General features: G+C 38.9%; 1 protein-coding gene across 2 annotated transcripts in view; it reads right to left on the bottom strand.

Moving 5' to 3' along the window:
* Positions 1 to 19,699, bottom strand: part of ATAD1 (ATPase family AAA domain containing 1) — a 53,580-nt gene that overhangs the window by 7,275 nt on the left and 26,606 nt on the right. For both annotated transcript variants that reach the window (XM_049646049.1, XM_049646048.1), the window contains exons 6-8: positions 13,116 to 13,222; positions 4,879 to 4,968; positions 1,768 to 1,818 (exon numbers count right to left, since the gene is read on the bottom strand). In XM_049646049.1, coding sequence (XP_049502006.1) covers positions 1,768 to 1,818; positions 4,879 to 4,968; positions 13,116 to 13,222 — 248 coding nt within the window. The remainder of the gene's footprint in view (positions 1 to 1,767; positions 1,819 to 4,878; positions 4,969 to 13,115; positions 13,223 to 19,699) is intronic.

Genomic DNA, 19,699 nt, shown 5'->3' on the forward strand with positions numbered 1-19,699 from the left:
AAAAAAAAAAAAAAAAAAAAAAAAAAAAAAAAAAAAAAAAAGGAATAGATATTCCTTGATATAGATATTCCATTGAATAGATATTCAATGACAGTAATGAATTATTGTCCTTTTTTTGTTAAGTGTAATAACGGTTATGAGATTAAGTCAAAAAAGAAAAGAATTATTTCTTTTAGAAGTGAAACTAAAACATTCACAGATGCAGTGCAATGGGAGACCTGGGGAGTGGGGAAGTAGGCAGCGAGGGGCACAATCACCCTGACAGTGATTCATGGAGGAAAACCACAAAATACAAGCAACCCGCCCTATGGGAATCTATCAGGTTTTTTAGTTTGGACAGCAAGTTCAAGGGGTGAGTTTATTTTATTTACTTATTTTTTTTAAGTAAGCCCTATGCCTGATGTGGTGCTTGAACTCATGACCCCGCAATCAAGAGTCGTGTGTTCCACCGACTCAGCCAGCCAGGCGCCCCTCAAATAGAGCTTAGATACAAAGCTTAGGATGGTGAAGAATGCCATGTTATTCAAACCTCAGAAGCCAAAAACGGGGGAAAAGAATCCAGCAAGTTAAGAAAAACAAACCGGGAAAAAATACTTCAAATCATATCAACTAAGAGAATTCTCCCTAATATATTAGAGTTCCTATAAATCCCTAAGAACAAGAACACTGCAATAGAAAAATCGGCCAAGAATATGAATGGGTGTTTCACAGAAAAAAACCTCAAGAGGCTCTTAAACACGAAATGCTCATTTCATCCTTAAGAATACAATGAGATACCATTCTCCACCTAGATCACGTGGGCACAAAGCCCCACCGCATTCGTCGGCAAGGCAGCCGGGGAGGCGCTAAGGCTGCTGGTGTGAGAGTACATCAGCGCGGAATCTGGCAAGAGCCGCCAGAATTCTAAGTCAGATCCTGTGATCTAGCAATTCCTTTTCTGGAAAATCACCCCTACTAACATCCCTGGACAAGTGCGAAGTGACATATGTTCAAGGTTGTTATTCGATGCGGCATTTTTGTGGTAGTAAAAGACTGGAATCAACCTGAATGTTCTTCAGTATGGCACTGATTTAATGAGCCGTGGTATATCCAGACAGTGGAGTCCTATGCAACGCAAAAACGAGAGAGAGAACGAGAGAGAGCGACTGAGCGCACAGAGTGAAGACACTATCTGCTAATATGGAAAGGTCTGCAAGATGAGGGACAAAAGCAATGCACAGGACAGGGTATGCAGTCTATTAATATGGCTTATGTAGGAAAAGGAAAAGGAGTAACAGTATATCCTACGTGCTGTTACAGACTGGGTCACCTGAAGGGACGCAGAAGAAATGTAGGAGGAGAAGTGGGATTCTTCTCTGAACACCATTTAACGTACATGTTTTAATTCTGAAGGATGTGACCTTAAATACAGAACCCATTTAAATTTTGATTATCATACCCTTTTAAATCTCGACTGCAACTTCAAAAAATATCGTAATCAAATAAATAAAACCCATACTGCTGTACAAAAATAAATGTATCTTACATAACCGAAGAACAGCCTAAAAATATCAAAGATATGAAACACAGCACTTTTAAAAAAAGCAGACCATCTTTAATTAGTTCAAATGGACCATGGCTAATGCGTTACATGAACGGCCAACAGTTTTACAGTGATTTATGTCAAGTACAAAGCTGTTTATTCTCCAATTACTTTTTCATTTCTAAAACGGTTTTATGAACGTAAACATATTTACAGGTTGGGGGAAAATGTAATTTTCTACTTACGTTTTCATTTTTCAAGATGAGTCTCAGGATTGCTTCTCTTTGTTTCAGAGCCTAAAACCAGAATCATTTCCAGTTAGCATTTAACAAAACCAAGGATCAACTAGTTTTCGTGATATTTCTTCTTTCCTCTGTAAACTATCTGACAATACTTGCAGGAAACGCCAGAAACTCTAACAAAAATCATAAAATATGTTGGCTAAGCAAGGTCTAGATTCTAGACTCTAGAGTAATTGTGGTCAACCTACTGAACTCCTGTCTTCTTATTCTGAACCCCCAGCGATCAGCACAATGTCCGGGAAACAACATGCCCTTCAATGTCTTTCCTCTACGGCTCTGGCAAACGTCCTTTTCTTCATTTACACAATTGGACAGGATGGCGGCGATGTAGGCTCGGTTCCTCCACGTCTGCCCACCGCTCCCTCACTCGCTAATTTATACCAGTCAGTGTTTGTTTGGCGTTGGCGGTACACGTGTTTGTATACTTTCCACCCGAGCGATGGCTCACATTATATCACAGAACAGGCATTTTGATAGGATACCTTACATAGAAAGTAAATATAAAGGCTTTAAAAATGTATTATGGCTGAACTCACTCTTGTTCTCACAACCACTGAAGACACAGCTAGTTACCACCAGTATCAAATCAAATGACCGGAAAAAACACAACCGAACCCTGCTGTTCCCATAATTCAAGATGGTTAAGTATGAAGGTAAATTTGGTATGTTATGTGATGACCGATGACTACTCTTTGTGAATAACCACTTAATTTGGAGAAGAGTTTTAAGGTAAGGTTAATCAGATACTTCGACATCAGAGTTCTGCGATAAGAAGAAAATTACCCTATAGAGTATATGTATCCACTAAAAATGGAATGAAAAGGGGGTTACAAAATCCCAGTTTGTACATTAACAGCATACAAATTTGTAACAAGTTTGACAACCCATTTTGGTAACTAACACAATTAATATGTTAAAATGAGAACTGTAGTAAAGGCTACCTTGTGAGTTGTTGTATCCTTGTTCTATTCTACTGTGTATCAAAAACCTGTTTCCTGTCGGACTCCAGACAGAGATTCCATCAATGTAATCTTTGTCTTCAGATCCACCGAGGGAAGGAAATTAATTTTCTTTAAAAACGTCCTGCTGTCTTGCCAACGCAAAAGCCCGATTCATAGGCAAGGCAGACAAAAGCCACGTAAACCTGGAGGCAGCCTACTTCTCCAGCCTCGGGTCCCTCTGCTTCCCGGACGCCCTGCCTGAACTACCCCCAGAGTCTCAGCAAATACACATTACCTTTCACACATTCTTGCCTTTGCTCACCTCCCCCGCGTATCAAACTCCTGCCATCCTGGATTCTGTAAAGCTTACTACTACTCAGACAGAATTATTGGTTTTCAGCATCATTTCAGGGTCTCAGTTCTTCAAACATTCTTTTGGTAAGTATCTTTTATGTCATTCATTTACGTGTCTGCCTCCCGTGCCACCCAGAGCTAAGGACAGGGGCCGTGCTCCATTCCCCGGAGTCTGGTGGGTGCCTGACACAACCCAGTGCTCAACGCTAGCCACACTAAATAAATTTAGTGTGAATTTCAGCAAGGTGAATTTCTCCATTGCTGTAGCAGGTAAATCTTCTAAGAGCGGCACACTCTGAGCATGTTCTCTCTCTCAGAGAGGCCGAGGTCTTAGCTACAGCAAATAACTGATCAGAGTAAAGAGGCCACAACCCTCAATTTTAGGAAACCACGTTTATTGCCACACACTGGTACGTTGTGGGATACTCAGTGGGACAGATGTTTTTTAGCCAGAGACTCTCAGGGGTATTATAATCTTTTATTTCAAAATTTGAAAGGACTGACACTAAAAATTCCTCTACACAGCTATACATGTAACACGCGGACTGACTGTATGGTGCGCATTTTCAATGATCAACCCTGTTTTTTCCCTCTTCCATCGAAAGGCACCCAAAATTCAAGATTTGAGGATTCTGTGCAAAAATTATGTAGAGTACCAGTAAGTTATAATCGCCTACTCGAGGGTACTTCTTAACTGACAGAAAAGGATGCTAGAAAGAAGATAGCCCTGGTCCAGTACACCCTTACATCTACATTAAGTTAAAGTGTAATATCTTGGGGCGCCTGGGTGGCGCAGTCGGTTGAGCGTCCGACTTCAGCCAGGTCACGATCTCGCGGTCCGTGAGTTCGAGCCCCGCGTCGGGCTCTGGGCTGATGGCTCGGAGCCTGGAGCCTGTTTCCGATTCTGTGTCTCCCTCTCTCTCTGCCCCTCCCCCGTTCATGCTCTGTCTCTCTCTGTCCCAAAAATAAATAAAAAAACGTTGAAAAAAAAAAAATTAAAAAAAAAAAAAAGTGTAATATCTTAGCCACTGGTTAATCATTAATCCTATCAAAGGGAAACACAGATTACAATCGACAACAATCAATCAGATAAATCCAGTTCTTGTCAGCCTTCTGCACATGATCTTAGCCAAAAGGCCGAGAAGCGACTTGTCAGCCTTCTGAACAGAACAATTCTTTAACCCCATCCCTCCGAATTTTATCCTGTGCCAAACCAAAATTATAATTTCAATTTTCTATGTACTTTCTCAGACAACGTGCTACATTCTAAAGAAAATCAAACAGGTGGCTAAGCACACGAGGTAAGTATAGACTCTGAAGGGAAGCAAATGACACTCATCTTAGGGAAGAAAGAAGAAAAAAAGCAAGACAGAGTGGAAAGGACAAATAATTATAGGGACTCTTACCCCATTCCTTTCCTGCCTGCCATAAATAGTAAGTCAATCCTATTAAAAAAAGATCATTCCTGGGGTGCCTGGGTGGATCAGTCAAATGCCTCACTTCAGCTCAGGTCATGGTCTCACAGTTCATGGGTTCGAGCCCCGCGTTAGGCTCAGTGCTGACAGCTCAGAGCCTAGAGCCTGGAGCCTGGAGCCTGCTAAAGATTCTGTGTCTCCCTCTCTCTCTGCCCCTCTCCCACTTGCACTCTGTCTCTCTCCAAAATAAAAAATAAACATTAAAAAAATTAAAAACCAAATCATTCCTTTCCTGTAAAAAGCTGAGTGTCTAACAATACACAACATCAATCACAAGCACTTACAGGCTGGTTGATATGAAACCTCGTAGGCATTCTTCTCATTATGGCCGAGTCAAGGTCCTGAGGACGGTTGGTGGCCCCCATAACTATGACCTGGGTGGGCATAGAAAGAAAACACAAGGCATTAAATCCACTGATAATGCACCTTTTAGGATATTACTACTAGGGCTTAGAAGCTATGGAAAAATAAGGAGTGTTTACATCTTCTTTAAAAAATGACTTTAGTATTACTCAAAAATTTATACATACAAGTCAAAGTTAATCCTAAATGGATCCAATGATGGCAAAAGTGGTAAGACTGATGCATTTCACCAGAATTTTAGTAACTAATATACTGTTTAGTTACTGAAGAATTATGAAGATTTAAAATAAAAAATATTTTGCAATATATGGTTGCTCAGTGGCTACACACTGAATAACTAAAAGCCATTTAGGTTACAGCTTGGGAGTCTATACAGGGGATACTTCGCGTCCTTCGATACTAAAATTAAATCATTTCCCCTGAGTCTAAGGATTCTGGTGACGGTAACAGGTATCGTGTACTTTTTCCTCTAGATTTCACACCACTATCTCACGGCACTGTCAGCCCTGCCGGTGATGTCTTCTCAATGCTACAATAAAACCTCAAGTGATCAAACTTTCAACAAGGGCAAAAATTAATCAGATAAATGCTGGGCAGAATTTAAAAAAGAAAAAAGAATTAGGTGCTTGGCTGGCTCAGTCGGTAGTGTGTGTGACTCTTGACCTTGGGGTTGTGAGTTTGAGCCCCATGCTGGAGGTAGAGATTACTGAAAAAATAATTAATTTTTAAAAAAAGAAAAGAAAATGCTGGTGACCTGCCAACCTCTGGGCCTATGTCACTTTACTCATAAAGGATATAGACATGAAAAATCAACGCAAATAAAGACAGAGATATCCAAAATAAGTTAATTTCTGGAAGCCCTCAATATTAGCATTATTGTTGGTATTTTTTATATAACCCAGTAACAGCCCACATCTGCTACCCAAAATGAAATTTATCAGTATTCTAATGGAAACTTTTCTTTAATATAATTTTATTTCAGCCTAAGAGGTTCTCAATTTCTGAAATAATCTGAAATCTAACTTCCAGAACATGCTGAAAGATCCATTAAACCTTATATTCTACTTCTACTCTACATTTAATGACATTCAAGAGACAAATTATTTTCAATTTAACTGTTGACAGGTTGCCACCTAGAGGGAAAAAATGTAAATACAAAGGTAAATTTGAGAAATGTTAGTTCCACAATATAATGCAATTTTGTATTTAAATTAAGTGGTCCTAAAATCAAAATATTAAGGCTCTTACCTATTTTTCAAATTTATTGACTTTCCACAGCCCTATAAAATTAGTAAAGTAAAATTTCCATCAAATGTAAACCAAAGAAGCCCTAAAAGTGACCAAAGGAACTAAATGCATAAGATAATGTATGAGTAGAAGAACATCTTGAGATACAGTATACATTATGTGTTAGAAGAGATTCAAAGTGATTTGGAAGCTTGCAGAAGACTGACCACATCAACTTAAAATAAAAACAAAGCAAAACCCAGTATGGCAGATGGGACGCTAAAAATTAGGATCAAGGAATCTAAACACATCCAGCACAACACAGTCTAATGGATACATACAGGATGATACAGGTACTCAGGATGAAGAAAAAAGCAAGTGATTCAAACTACCTGCTTCCCTTAAAGAAGCTCTTTCAAGCAGTGATTTTAAGGGGCAAAAACGGATCAACTGCACACACACATCTTAACTCTAATGCAAATGAGCAAAAATCCAAAATGGGAAGAAACAGTACTGTTTTAGTATTTAAGCAGAAAAATTAGTGCTTTGGTTGACTTTTTAGAATCTTTAAAACATGTGATGCTTTATCATTTAACATTTCAAACAATCAGATCTAAAAATATGCTTGAAACCTTTACCTACGTCAGCAACTACCCTACATACACAGTTAACTTATATGTCTCATGTCTTAGCAGATGAAGAACATGTCATCAGGTACCTCTGACCCCCAGTGTGGGTGGCGGCTACCTCAGACCCCCAGTGCCGGTGGCGGGTACCTTTGGACCCCCAGGGCCGGAAGTGGGTACCTCGGACCCCCAGTGCGGGTGGCGGGTCTGATTGGGCCACTCGGCTACCTCTGTTTCCACTGTAGGATATCACACACACAAGAAAAAGCTGGGGTACTGGGCTTGATCCGTAACCACAGAATAGATAATTTTAGAGAAAGCCTGACTGGTTCGTTCATATGAAAGAATATGTCTAAAACTAATATTCAAGTTAACATCAATTTTAATCCCCTCAACGCACAAAAAAGGTTGAAAAAATTTGTCAGCTTTATAAAAAATTAACATCTTCATTTGCTATGAAGGTTTATCACAGTGAAAACAGTACATTGTTACTATCAGTGTAATAAAGAATGACGGTTCTAAAAAATCAGTGTTGTTTCATATCAGAACCATGCTGTGTGGCTCTGGAGAATACTTCATCCAAATGCTATTTTCTTCACTTCTAAAACTACACTGTGATACGAAAAAATATTAAACGATTTTCTCTTACATGGGCTAACTATTCAATTAAGTGTTTTCAATACTGTTGCTTAGGAGGATCATCAGTTTTTGGAAACCTGTAAACTATTCCCATTTTGAACAGATTTATTAGCACCAATTACTAATAACATTGTTTCTATTACCGTCACCTAAATTTACAGATGTTGTACTTTGTTTTCTATCACCCAAACACTAACGGCAACTTTCCCTCATAATGAAATTATATTTTCATAAAGGTGATGTAGAAGGAGGACATGTGGCTTAATATTCTCTTTAAGGATGGTGTTTTAATTTTTGATTTATGGTAATGTGGTGGATGTAGGAGATCCTTAAGCCTTCCAGCTATAAAACAAAAATAATAAAGTATAAAAAAATCTCAATCAATCAACAAATCTGCAAAAATGTGAAGGAATTAAGATAAGGCCAACAGTGAAGTCTACACATAAGGGAGGCAAGGGAGGGTAGAAGCTGCTCACGTACCACACAGAAATGTACAGATCTTACGCAGTGGGGCTTGCACTGGACACCTTACAGGCTTAATAATAAGAGGGCACCCTACATAAAGCTGGGACTCATGAAGTAGGAGGGCCTGAAAACAGTGTGAAATATTAGAAAACGCATTCAGTAGAGTCAAGATTTGGTTCTTGGTCAGATGTATAAACACACACACACACACACACACACACACACACACACACAAAATCCCTACGATTTCATGGTTCTTCACCAGCTAACCTGGATCTCAGACCTGAATTTACCTAGTGTTGAAAAAAATCTGGCAGAAGACAAAAAAAAATCCTCTTAGGAGCAACAAACCTTCAACATAGGTTCCAAAAATCTATGCACACAGTTTTACCAAATATGACTTTTCCCATGAAATCACAAAACACACAAGCAAAAACCACATAAAGTCAAAGTACAGAACCAGATGTATAGTCATATGTTAGAATTGCTGAATAGACTATAAAATTAGTATGTTAACATATTTAAAGGAATAAAAAAAATCACATAGCAAATACTTGTTAACTGGTACTAAGTTATACCAGGCAAGTTATAAGCACTTCACTTCCTTAAAACCATTCAACAGTTTGTAGTGGATGCTATCCTTCCCTTTTTTATAGACAGTACTCCCTCCATTCAGATACAAAGTGACTGTATTATCTGATCAAGGTCACACAGCTAGTTGATGCCAGGACTCTGGTTCTCTAATCCAATTGGAAACATGAGTTGATGGGTCAGAGCCCATCAAAACTGACCCGTCAGACTTCAAGAAGGATCTAAAAGAATCTCTAGGACTAAAAAATGTAAGTGAACTAATAAGCTCAATAAAAAGGTTAACTCTAGCAGAAGAGATGCAACTCAACTTAGTTTAGTTAAACTAAACTAAGTTTTAGTTAAACTTTAGTTTAATTGGCAAATTAAACTAACAAAAATAAAAACATTTCTCAGAATGTAGCACAAAGAGAGAAAATACGAAAGAGAGATAAAACACGCGCAGTGTAAACAGGAACATCCAACGGGCATCCCACAGGAAGATCACATGGTCACGGAGGGAAATGATATGTGAAGAATGGCTGCATTTTTCAGTTCTGGTTCTAGAACTGCCATTTCCAGTAATGTGGCAGAAAAACAAACATGCAGGGTGAGGTGTTTGGTTTTTTTTTTCTTTTAATGAAAATACATTACTGTTCTGGCAGGAAAGTATGGATTATTCAGAGGCAAAGAACTAAGAGAAAATGGAAACTGCAAGAGGTACATTGAACAAGACAGGTGGCTCTCCCTCTGGGGCCATACCAGGGGACCTTGGTTCTGGTTTTCAGAGCCCACAGGGCACAGAGACAAAGCGTAGGATAAAAGACTTTCATAAAAGTGGGATCCTAAGGAAAGTACACGGGCAGGAAGTGGGAAAGTGTGTGAGTTCCAGCAACTAATGAAAGTAGTAAAGTGAAACTAAGGTGACAGGAACTGAGAGGAGGGAGTGTAAGATTCACGGTAAAGGGTCTAAACACGCACAGAGTACCCACAGCCACTAACTAGTTGTTTCCTTTCCCTCAGAGGAGAGACTTCACCCTGGTTTTCTCTTTTCTGTAGTATTTGTTTCAGGCACTTAGGCAATCTTTTAACATTGTGTTTAACATAAACCCTCAAAATGACCAAAAGTATACACAAACCATTCTTTCAGATCCCCATCACTTAATGGTAAGTATAAATAATTATTAAAAACAAAAACAAAAACAAAGAACTTCTCAACAAAACCAGAAGGTGGTTCTTTGAAAGAATTAACAAAATTGATAAACCACTAGCCAGTTGGATCAAAAAGGAAAAGGAAAGGACCTAAATAAAGTCAAAAATTAAAGAGGAGAGATCACAATCAACACAGCAGAAATAAAAACAATAATAAGAGAATATTATGAGGAATTATATGCCAATAAAATGGGTAATCTGGAAGAAATGGACAAATTCCTAGAATCATATAAGCTACCAATAGTGAAACAGGAAGAAATAGAAAATTTGAACAGACCCATAACCAGTAAGGAAATCGAATTAGTAATCAAAAATCTACCAAAAAACAAGAGTCCAGGCCCAGACGGCTTTCCAGGGGAATTCTACCAAACATGAAGCCAGCATTACCTTGATTCCAAAACCAGACAGAGACCCCGCTAAAAAAGGAGAACTATAGACCGACTTCCCTGATGAACATGGAGGCAAAAATCCTCAACAAGATTATTAGCCAACCGGCTCCAACAATACATCAAAAAAATTATTCACCATGACCAAGTGGGATTTATACCTGGGAGGTGGAGCTAGTTCGATATCCGCAAAACCATTAACATGATTCATCACATCAATAAAAGAAAGGAAAAGAACCGGGGCACCTGGGTGGCTCAGTCAGTTGAGCGTCCGACTTTGGCTCAGGTCATGATCTTACAGTCTGTGAGTTTGAGCCCCGCGTCGGGCTCTGTGCTGACAGCTCAGAGCCTGGAGCCTGCTTTGGATTCTGTGTCTCCCTCTCTCTCTGCCCCTCCCCCACTCATGCTCTGTCTCTGTTAAAAATACAATAAACATTAATAAAAATTTTTTAAAAAAAGAAAGGACAAGAACCATATGATCCTCTCAATAGATGCAGAGAAAGCATTTGACAAAATACAGCATCCTTTCTTGATAAAAACCCTCAAGAAAGTAGGGATAGAAAGATCAACCTCGAGATCATAAAAGCCATATAAGAAAGACCCAACGCTAATATCATCCTCAATGGGGAAAAACTGAGAGCTTTCCCCCTAAGGTCAGGAACAAGACACGGATGTCCACTCTCGCCACTGTTATTCAACATAGTATTAGAAGTCTTAGCCTCTGGAATCAGACAACACAAAGAAATAAAAGGCATCCGAATCGGCCAGAAGGAGGTCAAACTTTCACTCTTCACAGATGACATGATACTCTATATGGAAAACCCACAAGATTCCACCAAAAAACTGCTAGAACTGATTCATGAACTCAGCAAAGTTGCAGGATAAATTGGTTGCATTCCTATAAACCAACAATGAAGCAACAGAAAGAGAAATCAAGGAATCGATCCCATTTACAATTACACCAAAACCCATAAAATACCTAGGAATAAATCTAACCAACGACGTGAAAAATCTATACACTGAAAACCATAAAAAGCTTATGAAAGAAATTGAAGACACACAAAAAATGGAAAAAGATTCCATGCTCCTGGATAGGAAGAACAAATGTTATTAAAATGTCAATACTACCCAAAGCAATCTACATATTCAATGCAATCCCTATCAAAGTAACACCAGCATTCTTCAGAGAGCTAGAACAAATAATCCTAAAATTTGTATGGAACCAGAAAAGACCCCGAATAGCCAAAGCAATCTTGAAAAAGAAAACTGAAGCAGGAGGCATCACAATCCCAGACTTCAAGCTATACTACAAAGCTGTCATCATCAAGACAGTATGGTACTGGCATAAGAACAGACACTCAGATCAATGGAACAGAATAGAGAACCTAGAAATGGACGCACAAACGTATGGCCAACTAATCTTTGACAAAGCAAGAAAGAATATCCAATGGAATAAAGACCGTCTCTTCAGCAAGTGGTGCTGAGAAAACTGGACAGCGATATGCAGAAGAATGAATCCGGACACTTTCTTACACCATACACAAAAACAAAGTCAAAATGGATGAAAGACCTAAATCTAAGACAGGAAGCCATCAAAATCCTCAAGGAGGAAGCAGGCAAAAACCTCTTTGATCTCAGCCACAGCAACTTCTTACTCAACACGTCTCCGAAGGCAAGGGAAACAAAAGCAAAAATGAACTACTGGGACCTCATCAAAATAAAAGCTTCTGCACAGCGAAGGAAACAATCAGCAAAACTAAAAGGCAACCGACAGAATGGGAGAAGAGATTTGCAAATGGCAGATCAGATAAAGGGTTAGTATCCAAAATCTATAAAGAACTTACCAAACTCAACAGCCAAAAAACAAATAATCCAGCGAAGACATGGGCAAAAGACATGAATAGACACTTCTCCAAAGAAGATACCCAGATGGCCAACCGACACATGAAAAAATGCTCACATCACTCATCATCAGGGAAATACACATCAAAACCACAATGAGATACCACCTGGCACCTGTCAGAATGGCTCACATTAACAACTCAGGCAACAACGGATGTTGGCGAGGATGCGGAGAAAGAGGATCTCTTTTGCATTGTTGGTGGGAATGCAAGCTGGTGCTCTGGAAACCAGTATGGAGGGCCCTCAAAAAACTAAAAATAGAACTACCCTACAACCCAGCAACTGCACAACTAGGCATTTCTCCACGGGATACAGGTGTGCTGTTTCGAAGGGACACATGCACCCCCATGTTTATAGCAGCACTATCCACAATAGCCAAAGTATGAAAAGAGCCATCGATGGATAACTGGATAAAGAAAATGTGGTGTATATATACACAATGGAGTATTACTCGGCAATCAAAATGAAATCTTGCCATTTGCAGCTACGTGGATGGAACTGGAGGGTATTATACCTAGTGAAATTAGTCAGAGAAAGAAAAATATCATAGGACTTCACTCCTGTGAGGACTTTAAGAGACAAAACAGATGAACATAAGGGAAGGGAAACAAAAATAATAATAAAAACAGGGAGGGGGACAAAACAGAAGAGACTCTTAAATACGGAGAACAAACTAAGGGTTACTGGAGGGGTCGTGGGAGGGGGGATGGGTTAAATGGGTAAGGGGCACTAAGGAATTTCCTCCTGATATCACTGGTGCACTATATGCTCATTTGGATGTAAATTAAAAAAATAATAAAATTAATAAAAAATAAATAAATAAAAATAAATAAAACCAACCAAAAAGTTAAAAAAAATTTGTTCTAGGCCCATAAAACTAAGTATTAAACATTTTCTATCAGTGAAATATGAAATAAATTATTAAATGAATTGATAAAGTTTTACTAACAAATGACTGAACCAACAACAAAAAACTTCTCTAAAAAAGCCTAAGAAGTAGCCCACTAAATTTTCTCATACCACCACCGCCAACCCCCACACCCGTCGCCACTGCCACCAGCACCCACTGCTGCCCCCCATCCCCCATCAGCACCCACCACCACCACTGGCTCAAGGCAGATTTCTTTCACACACCTGACAGCTGTGGTCAGTATCCAATCCATCCCACAGACTCATAAACTGAGCTTTCATCATGGCGGTAGCTTCATGGTCAGAACTTGAACGGTTTCGCAGAAAAGAATCTAGAAGGAAGAAGTCCTCAACCTTAGAAACTAATTTGAATTATTTACTCATCGTAAAACTTCAAATCATTAACCAAAAAATCAAAAGCTAACAAATTTGTGAAAGAGTACAAGACAAAGAGTTCAACTATGCCTTTTCATACATTGGTCTGATACAACAATTTTGGCAAATAATTAAGAAATTAAAACGCAATCAACTCCCAATCTTCAATTCTTTCCTATCAATACATTAATGCCAACATATGTAAAGAAGTACAGGATCGGGTAATTAGAAGATATGGATCAAGTGGTGTCTTGGAGGAAGGTCTGTATGCTTTGGCCCTAACATCCCAGGTTATGTGCATCCTATGTATTCCTAATTGTGGGTCACACTCTTTTTCTTCACACGCTTTTCCTGGAAATAAAGAAAAATGGCATTGGAAAAATGTCAAAACACCATTCCGTGGGAAATGCAGGACAGAAAATGGTTTCGAACACACATGCTCGTAGGCATGTGCATATACGTGACACAATGTAAAGAAGCCAGCAAGAAAATACACCAGAATGCTAATCGCTTTAGTTATCTCTCAGTGACAGACTTGAGGACAATTTAAATGTTCTCTTGAACTATTTGCTGTCTTCCCAATTATCTACAAAGAACATGAAATGCTTTTAAAGAGGGGTAGGAGGAACAGTACATCCTAATTATGAAAAAAAGACAGGCATAAGTCCTAGATTTTCTAGTATAATCCTATTTCAAGTGCTTTGTCTTCTATTCCTTCAAATAACTAGCATTTTAGCACTGAAACTACAATCATACGTGTGAGTTACACAGAAATGCTTTGGTCCAAACTTAAAAAAAATTTTTTTTTACAGGGTCTTCGGATGACAAATACACATTCTGGATTTTCTTTTGTAGTTTCAGTTTCATACAATCCGTCCCACTGTTGGACTAGGTACAAAACTAACCCATCTATTCTGGAGGTAGAAAATGTAGTCATTTTTAAATTGCTTCTTTTTAAAGATAATATGTGTCAGTACAGCTGCCAGCTAACCACCATAATTCTGCTATCAATTATTCCTAAATCATCTTCATTACTAAGAAGTTGGTTCTGGAAAAACAGCTGCTTGAAATAATATAAAAAACTTAAAATGCTGGCTAAGTATAAATAACCTAACTATATTAGTAATTACATCAAATGTTAAATGTAGGGGCACCTGGGTGGCCCAGTCGATTAAGCGTCCAACTTCAGCTCAGGTCATGATCTCACAGTTCATGGGTTCAAGCCCTGCGTCAGGCTCTGTGAGCCTGGATCCTGCTTGGGAACCTGTGTCTCCCTCTCTCTCTGCCCTGTCCCTACTTGCGCTCTGTCTCTCTCTCTCTCTCAAAAGTAAATAAACATAGAAGAAAAATTAAAGAAAAAATGTTAAATGTAAATGGTCTTAGAGTACCTACATAGGTGGTTAGGAAATCAGACTGGACAGTTAGGAAACCCAAATGTGTGCTGCTTACAAGAGACACTTTAAATCTAAGAGCTCAGAATGTTGCAAAGGATGGAAAAAGACATACATGTAAATACTAACAAAAAAGTTGGGAAAAAAATATTTTTAAAGTTAATGCATACCTGACAAATGGTGCTAGAACTGAACATCCATGTGCTAAAAATCTATCTAGACAAAGGCCTTATACTGTGCACAACAATTAACCGAAAATTGATTCTAGATCTAAATGTAAAACACAAAACTGCAAAAAGTCCAAAGATAACATAGGAGAAAATCTACGTGACCTTGGGTTTGGTGATGAGTTTTTACATACAACACCAAAAGCATAATCGATCCAAAAAAAAATAGTAAAGTTGGGCATTATTAAAATTTAAAAATGCTCAAAAATGAACTACTGGGACCTCATCAAAATAAAAGCTTCTGCACAGCGAAGGAAACAGTCAGCAAAACTAAAAGGCAACTGACAGAATGGGAGAAGATATTTGCAAATGGCAGATCAGATAAAGGGTTAGTATCCAAAATCTATAAAGAACTTACCAAACTCAACAGCCAAAAAACAAATAATCCAGCGAAGACATGGGCAAAAGACATGAATAGACACTTCTCCAAAGAAGATACCCAGATGGCCAACCGACACATGAAAAAATGCTCCACATCACTCATCATCAGGGAAATACACATCAAAACCACAATGAGATACCACCTGGCACCTGTCAGAATGGCTCACATTAACAACTCAGGCAACAACGGATGTTGGCGAGGATGCGGAGAAAGAGGATCGCTTTTGCATTGTTGGTGGGAATGCAAGCTGGTGCGGCCACTCTGGAAAACAGTATGGAGGGTCCTCAAAAAACTAAAAATAGAACTACCCTACGACCCAGCAATTGCACTACTAGGTATTTATCCAAGGGATACAGGTGTGCTGTTTCGAAGGGACACATGTACCCCCATGTTTATAGCAGCACTACTGACAATAACCAAAGTATGGAAAGGGCCCAAATGTCCATTGATGGATGAATGGATAAAGAAGATGTGGTATACACACAAACACACACACACACACACACACACAGACACACAAAGGAGTATTACTCAGCAATCAGAAAGAATGAAATCTTGCCATTTGCAACTACGTGGATGGAACTGGAGGGTATTACGCTAAATTAGTCAGAGAAAGACAAAAATCATATAACTTCACTCCTATGAGGACTTTAAGAGACAAAACAGATGAACATAAGGGAAGGGAAACAAAAATAATATAAAAACAGGGAGGGGGACAAAACAGAAGAGACTCAAAAATATGGAGAACAAACTGAGGGTTACTGGAGGGGTTGTGGGAGGGGGGATGGGCTAAATGGGTAAGGGGAACTAAGGAATCTACTCCTGAAATCATTGTTGCACTAGATGCTAACTAGTTTTGATGTAAACTTAAAAAAATAAAAAATAAAACAAGCTAAAAAAGTGTTTTAAATGCTCAATAAAGAAAAACAAAATTAAAAATTCTTCCCTGTGGAAGACAATGGTAAGAGAAGAGATAAGCCAGGGTGCCTGGGAGGCTCAGTTGGTTGAGCATCTGACTTCTGCTCAGGTCATGATCTCATGGTTTGTGGGTTCCAGCTGTGGGTCAGGCCCTGTGCTGACAGCTCAGAGCCTGGAGCCTGCCTTGAATTCTGTGGCGCTTTCTCTATGCCCCTCCCCCACTCATGCTCTATCTCAAAAATAAACATTTAAAAAAAGAGACAGAGAGAGAGACAGAGAGAGAGAGGGAAGAGAGAGAGTAAATATAAGCCACAGACTAGGACAAAAGATTTTCAAAATACTTCCCTGATAAAAAGTGTGTATCCAAAATATACAAAGAACATAAAATTAAATAATAAGAAAACAACCCAATTAAAAAATGGGCCAAAGACCTGAACACACACTTCAAAGATACATGGATGGCAAATAAACACATGAAAAGATGCTCAACGTCATATGTCGTTAGGGAACTGTAACTTTAAATGACAATGAGATACCGCTCGCTACATGCTTGCTAGGATGGCTAAATTCCAAAACACTGATAATATCAAGTGATGGACAGGATGCTGAGCAAGAGGACCGCTCATTCATTGCCAGTGGAACTGCAAAATCACACAGCCATCTTGAAAGTCAGTTTGGTAGTTTCTTACAAAGCTAGAGTTTCACTGTAGGATCCAGCAAACGCGCTCCCAGGCATTTACCCAATTGAGCTGAAAATGTATGTCCACGCAAAATCTTGCACATCACTGTTGTTAGCAGCTTTATTCACAATCGCCCCAAACTGGAAGCAACCAAGATGTCCCTCAACAGATGAATGGATAAACAAACCGTGGTACAACCACACGATGGGAGTATTACTCAGCCATAAAAAGAAATGAGCTACTAAGCCACAAAGACACGGAGGAGCCTTAAATGCATATTGCTAAGTGAAAGAAGCCAGTCTGAAAAGGCTACATACTGTATGATTCCAATTACAATATTCTGTAAAAGGCAAGATAGTAAAAAGACTAGTGGCTGCTGGGACTTTAGGAGTTTAGGATGAACAGGTGGGGCACAGGGGGTTTTCAGGGCAGTGAAACTATTCTGTCTGATACAGTAATGGTAGATACATGACATTGTGCATTAGTCAAAGCCTGTAAACACAAAGAATGACCCTTAATATAAACTACGGACTTTAGTGATTAATAATGTAGCAATACAGGCTCATCAATGATAACAAATGTATCACACGAATACAAAGTACTGATAATAGGAAAACTGTGTGTGTAGGGGATGTGTGTATGGAAACTTTCTACGTTCTGCTTTCTGTAAACTTAAAACGGTTCTAAATAACAGAGCCCAGTTTAAAAAAAAAAAAAAACAGCTTAACGAATATCTGAGATTGTAAGAAAGAGAGAAAAACAACCGTCAGAATTCAGGAAATATGTGGTGGGAGCATGAGGTGTCTGTGCCAACTGTGGACACGTGCACTCGTGGACACGGCAGGGAGGCAGGGACGCGTGTACCGCCTCGGCGTTCATGTCCACGCTGAAACCAAGCTGCTCAAAAGGATGTCCACTCACAGAAAGTGTAGACAAGAAAAAAAATCCTGCTCCCTACTACAGGGAGTTAAAGACCAAGTCTGTCTTGTCTGGGCTCTGGGGGTAAACAGGTCTCCCCTGAAAAATAAAAAACTAAGGTCACAGGGGCTCTCCCTCAGGCACGAAGACTGGATTTGTGCTGTCATTCAGTCTAGGAACATCCACACTGAGAAATTATCATAAAAATTAGCCCTGAATGATCAGACTCCACACACAGGCTCTAAGTGGAAGGTAGGAAAAGCACTCTGACTGTTCTTAGGCAACACAGAATTCTCCTATAAAAACAAGCTGTGCTCTCTCTGTCTCAAAAATAAATAAACGTTAAAAAAAAAAAATTAAAAAATAAAAAAGGGGGCGCCTGGGTGGCTCAGTCGGTTAAGCGGCCGACTTCGGCTCAGGTCACAATCTCGCACTCCGTGAGTTCGAGCCCCGCGTCAGGCTCTGTGCTGACAGCTCAGAGCCTGGAGCCTGTTTCAGATTCTGTGTCTCCCTCTCTCTCTGCCCCTCCCCTGTTCATGCTCTGTCTCTCTCTGTCTCAAAAATAAATAAACGTTAAAAAAAAAAAAAAATTTAAAACAAGCTGTAGGCTATCTAATGTTAGAAATGAGCCAAGGAAACAAGTTAGTATGAAACACTCAACAATACAAAGGAGAAGTAGAATTTCAGACAACAGAACAATCCAAAAAAACTATATATAAAAACAGTATGCTTAAAACTGAGACATAAGAGGGGGTGGTGCCTGGGTGGCTCAGTTGGGTTAAGCGTCTAACTCTTGGTTTTGGCTCGGGTCGTGATCTCACGGTTTGTGGGTTTGAGCCCCACTGACAGCACAGCCTGCTTGGGATTCTCTCTTTCCTCTCTCTCTGACCCTCCCCCACTCATGGTGTCTCTGTCTCTCCCAAGATAAATAACTTAAAAAACAAAAACAAAAACAAAAAAAAACCAAGACTTTAGTAAAAGGGACTGAAATTCAAACAGAAGAGCAACTACAGTGAAAAAAGGGAAATTTAAAAAAGAACCAAATAGAACTTCTAAAGTTCAAATGTAATCAACAGAATACAAACCCAATGGCTGTGAGGTTAACATAGCCAAGCAAAGAACTGCTTTTTAAAACTTAAAGATTGATGTTTTAGTTGTATCATTATTTTATGTATCAACAAAGTTTTAAATGTTGCCAAGTAAGTTATAATACTCAAAGAAAAAACTCTGCCAATTAAATTATAACATGTTACCCCAACTTCAGAAAGGTTAACATGTAAATAACAAAATGGTGTATTTTAGAACTGATGAAATATGGGAGAACTCGATGTGGCAATGACTCAAAATTAAGTAGAGAGGGTAGATACATATATAAATATAAATATATGTATATATTTATATTTATATATAAAATGGAAGTCTCGCCACAATCAAAGATACGCAGTGGCTGAGAAATTTTCTGGAATGAAAACCACGAATCATCAGATTAAGAACCACAGTAAGTCTCAGTGGGATAATAAAAATAAATACAGACCTGGAAAAACCATAATCAAACAGGAGAACAAGATAAAAATCTAATAACACTAGAGAGAAAAGATAAAATTACTTACAAAGCAATATTTGACTATAAGCAGAATTCTTGAAAGCAACAAGAAAGACTGGAAGACAATGGACTTGTAGCTTCAAAATGCTGAAGAAAAATAATTCTGTTATCATTTAAGAGTGAAGGTAGAATTAACACATTTTCACCCAAAGACAGAATTTACTGCATTCATGATCTTTGCTGAAAGAACTCCGATAGACTTCAGTGAAGGGAATTAAATCCAGAAGAGGCAGCTTTGTAAAGAAGCAACAGTGAGCAAGCAACTGGCAGACGTGGTCTCTAAAAAGTACTGCCAGTACAGAAACAACAATCACT

The sequence above is a fragment of the Panthera uncia genome, chromosome D2, assembly GCF_023721935.1.
Source record: "Panthera uncia isolate 11264 chromosome D2, Puncia_PCG_1.0, whole genome shotgun sequence".
Classification (NCBI taxonomy): domain Eukaryota; kingdom Metazoa; phylum Chordata; class Mammalia; order Carnivora; family Felidae; genus Panthera; species Panthera uncia.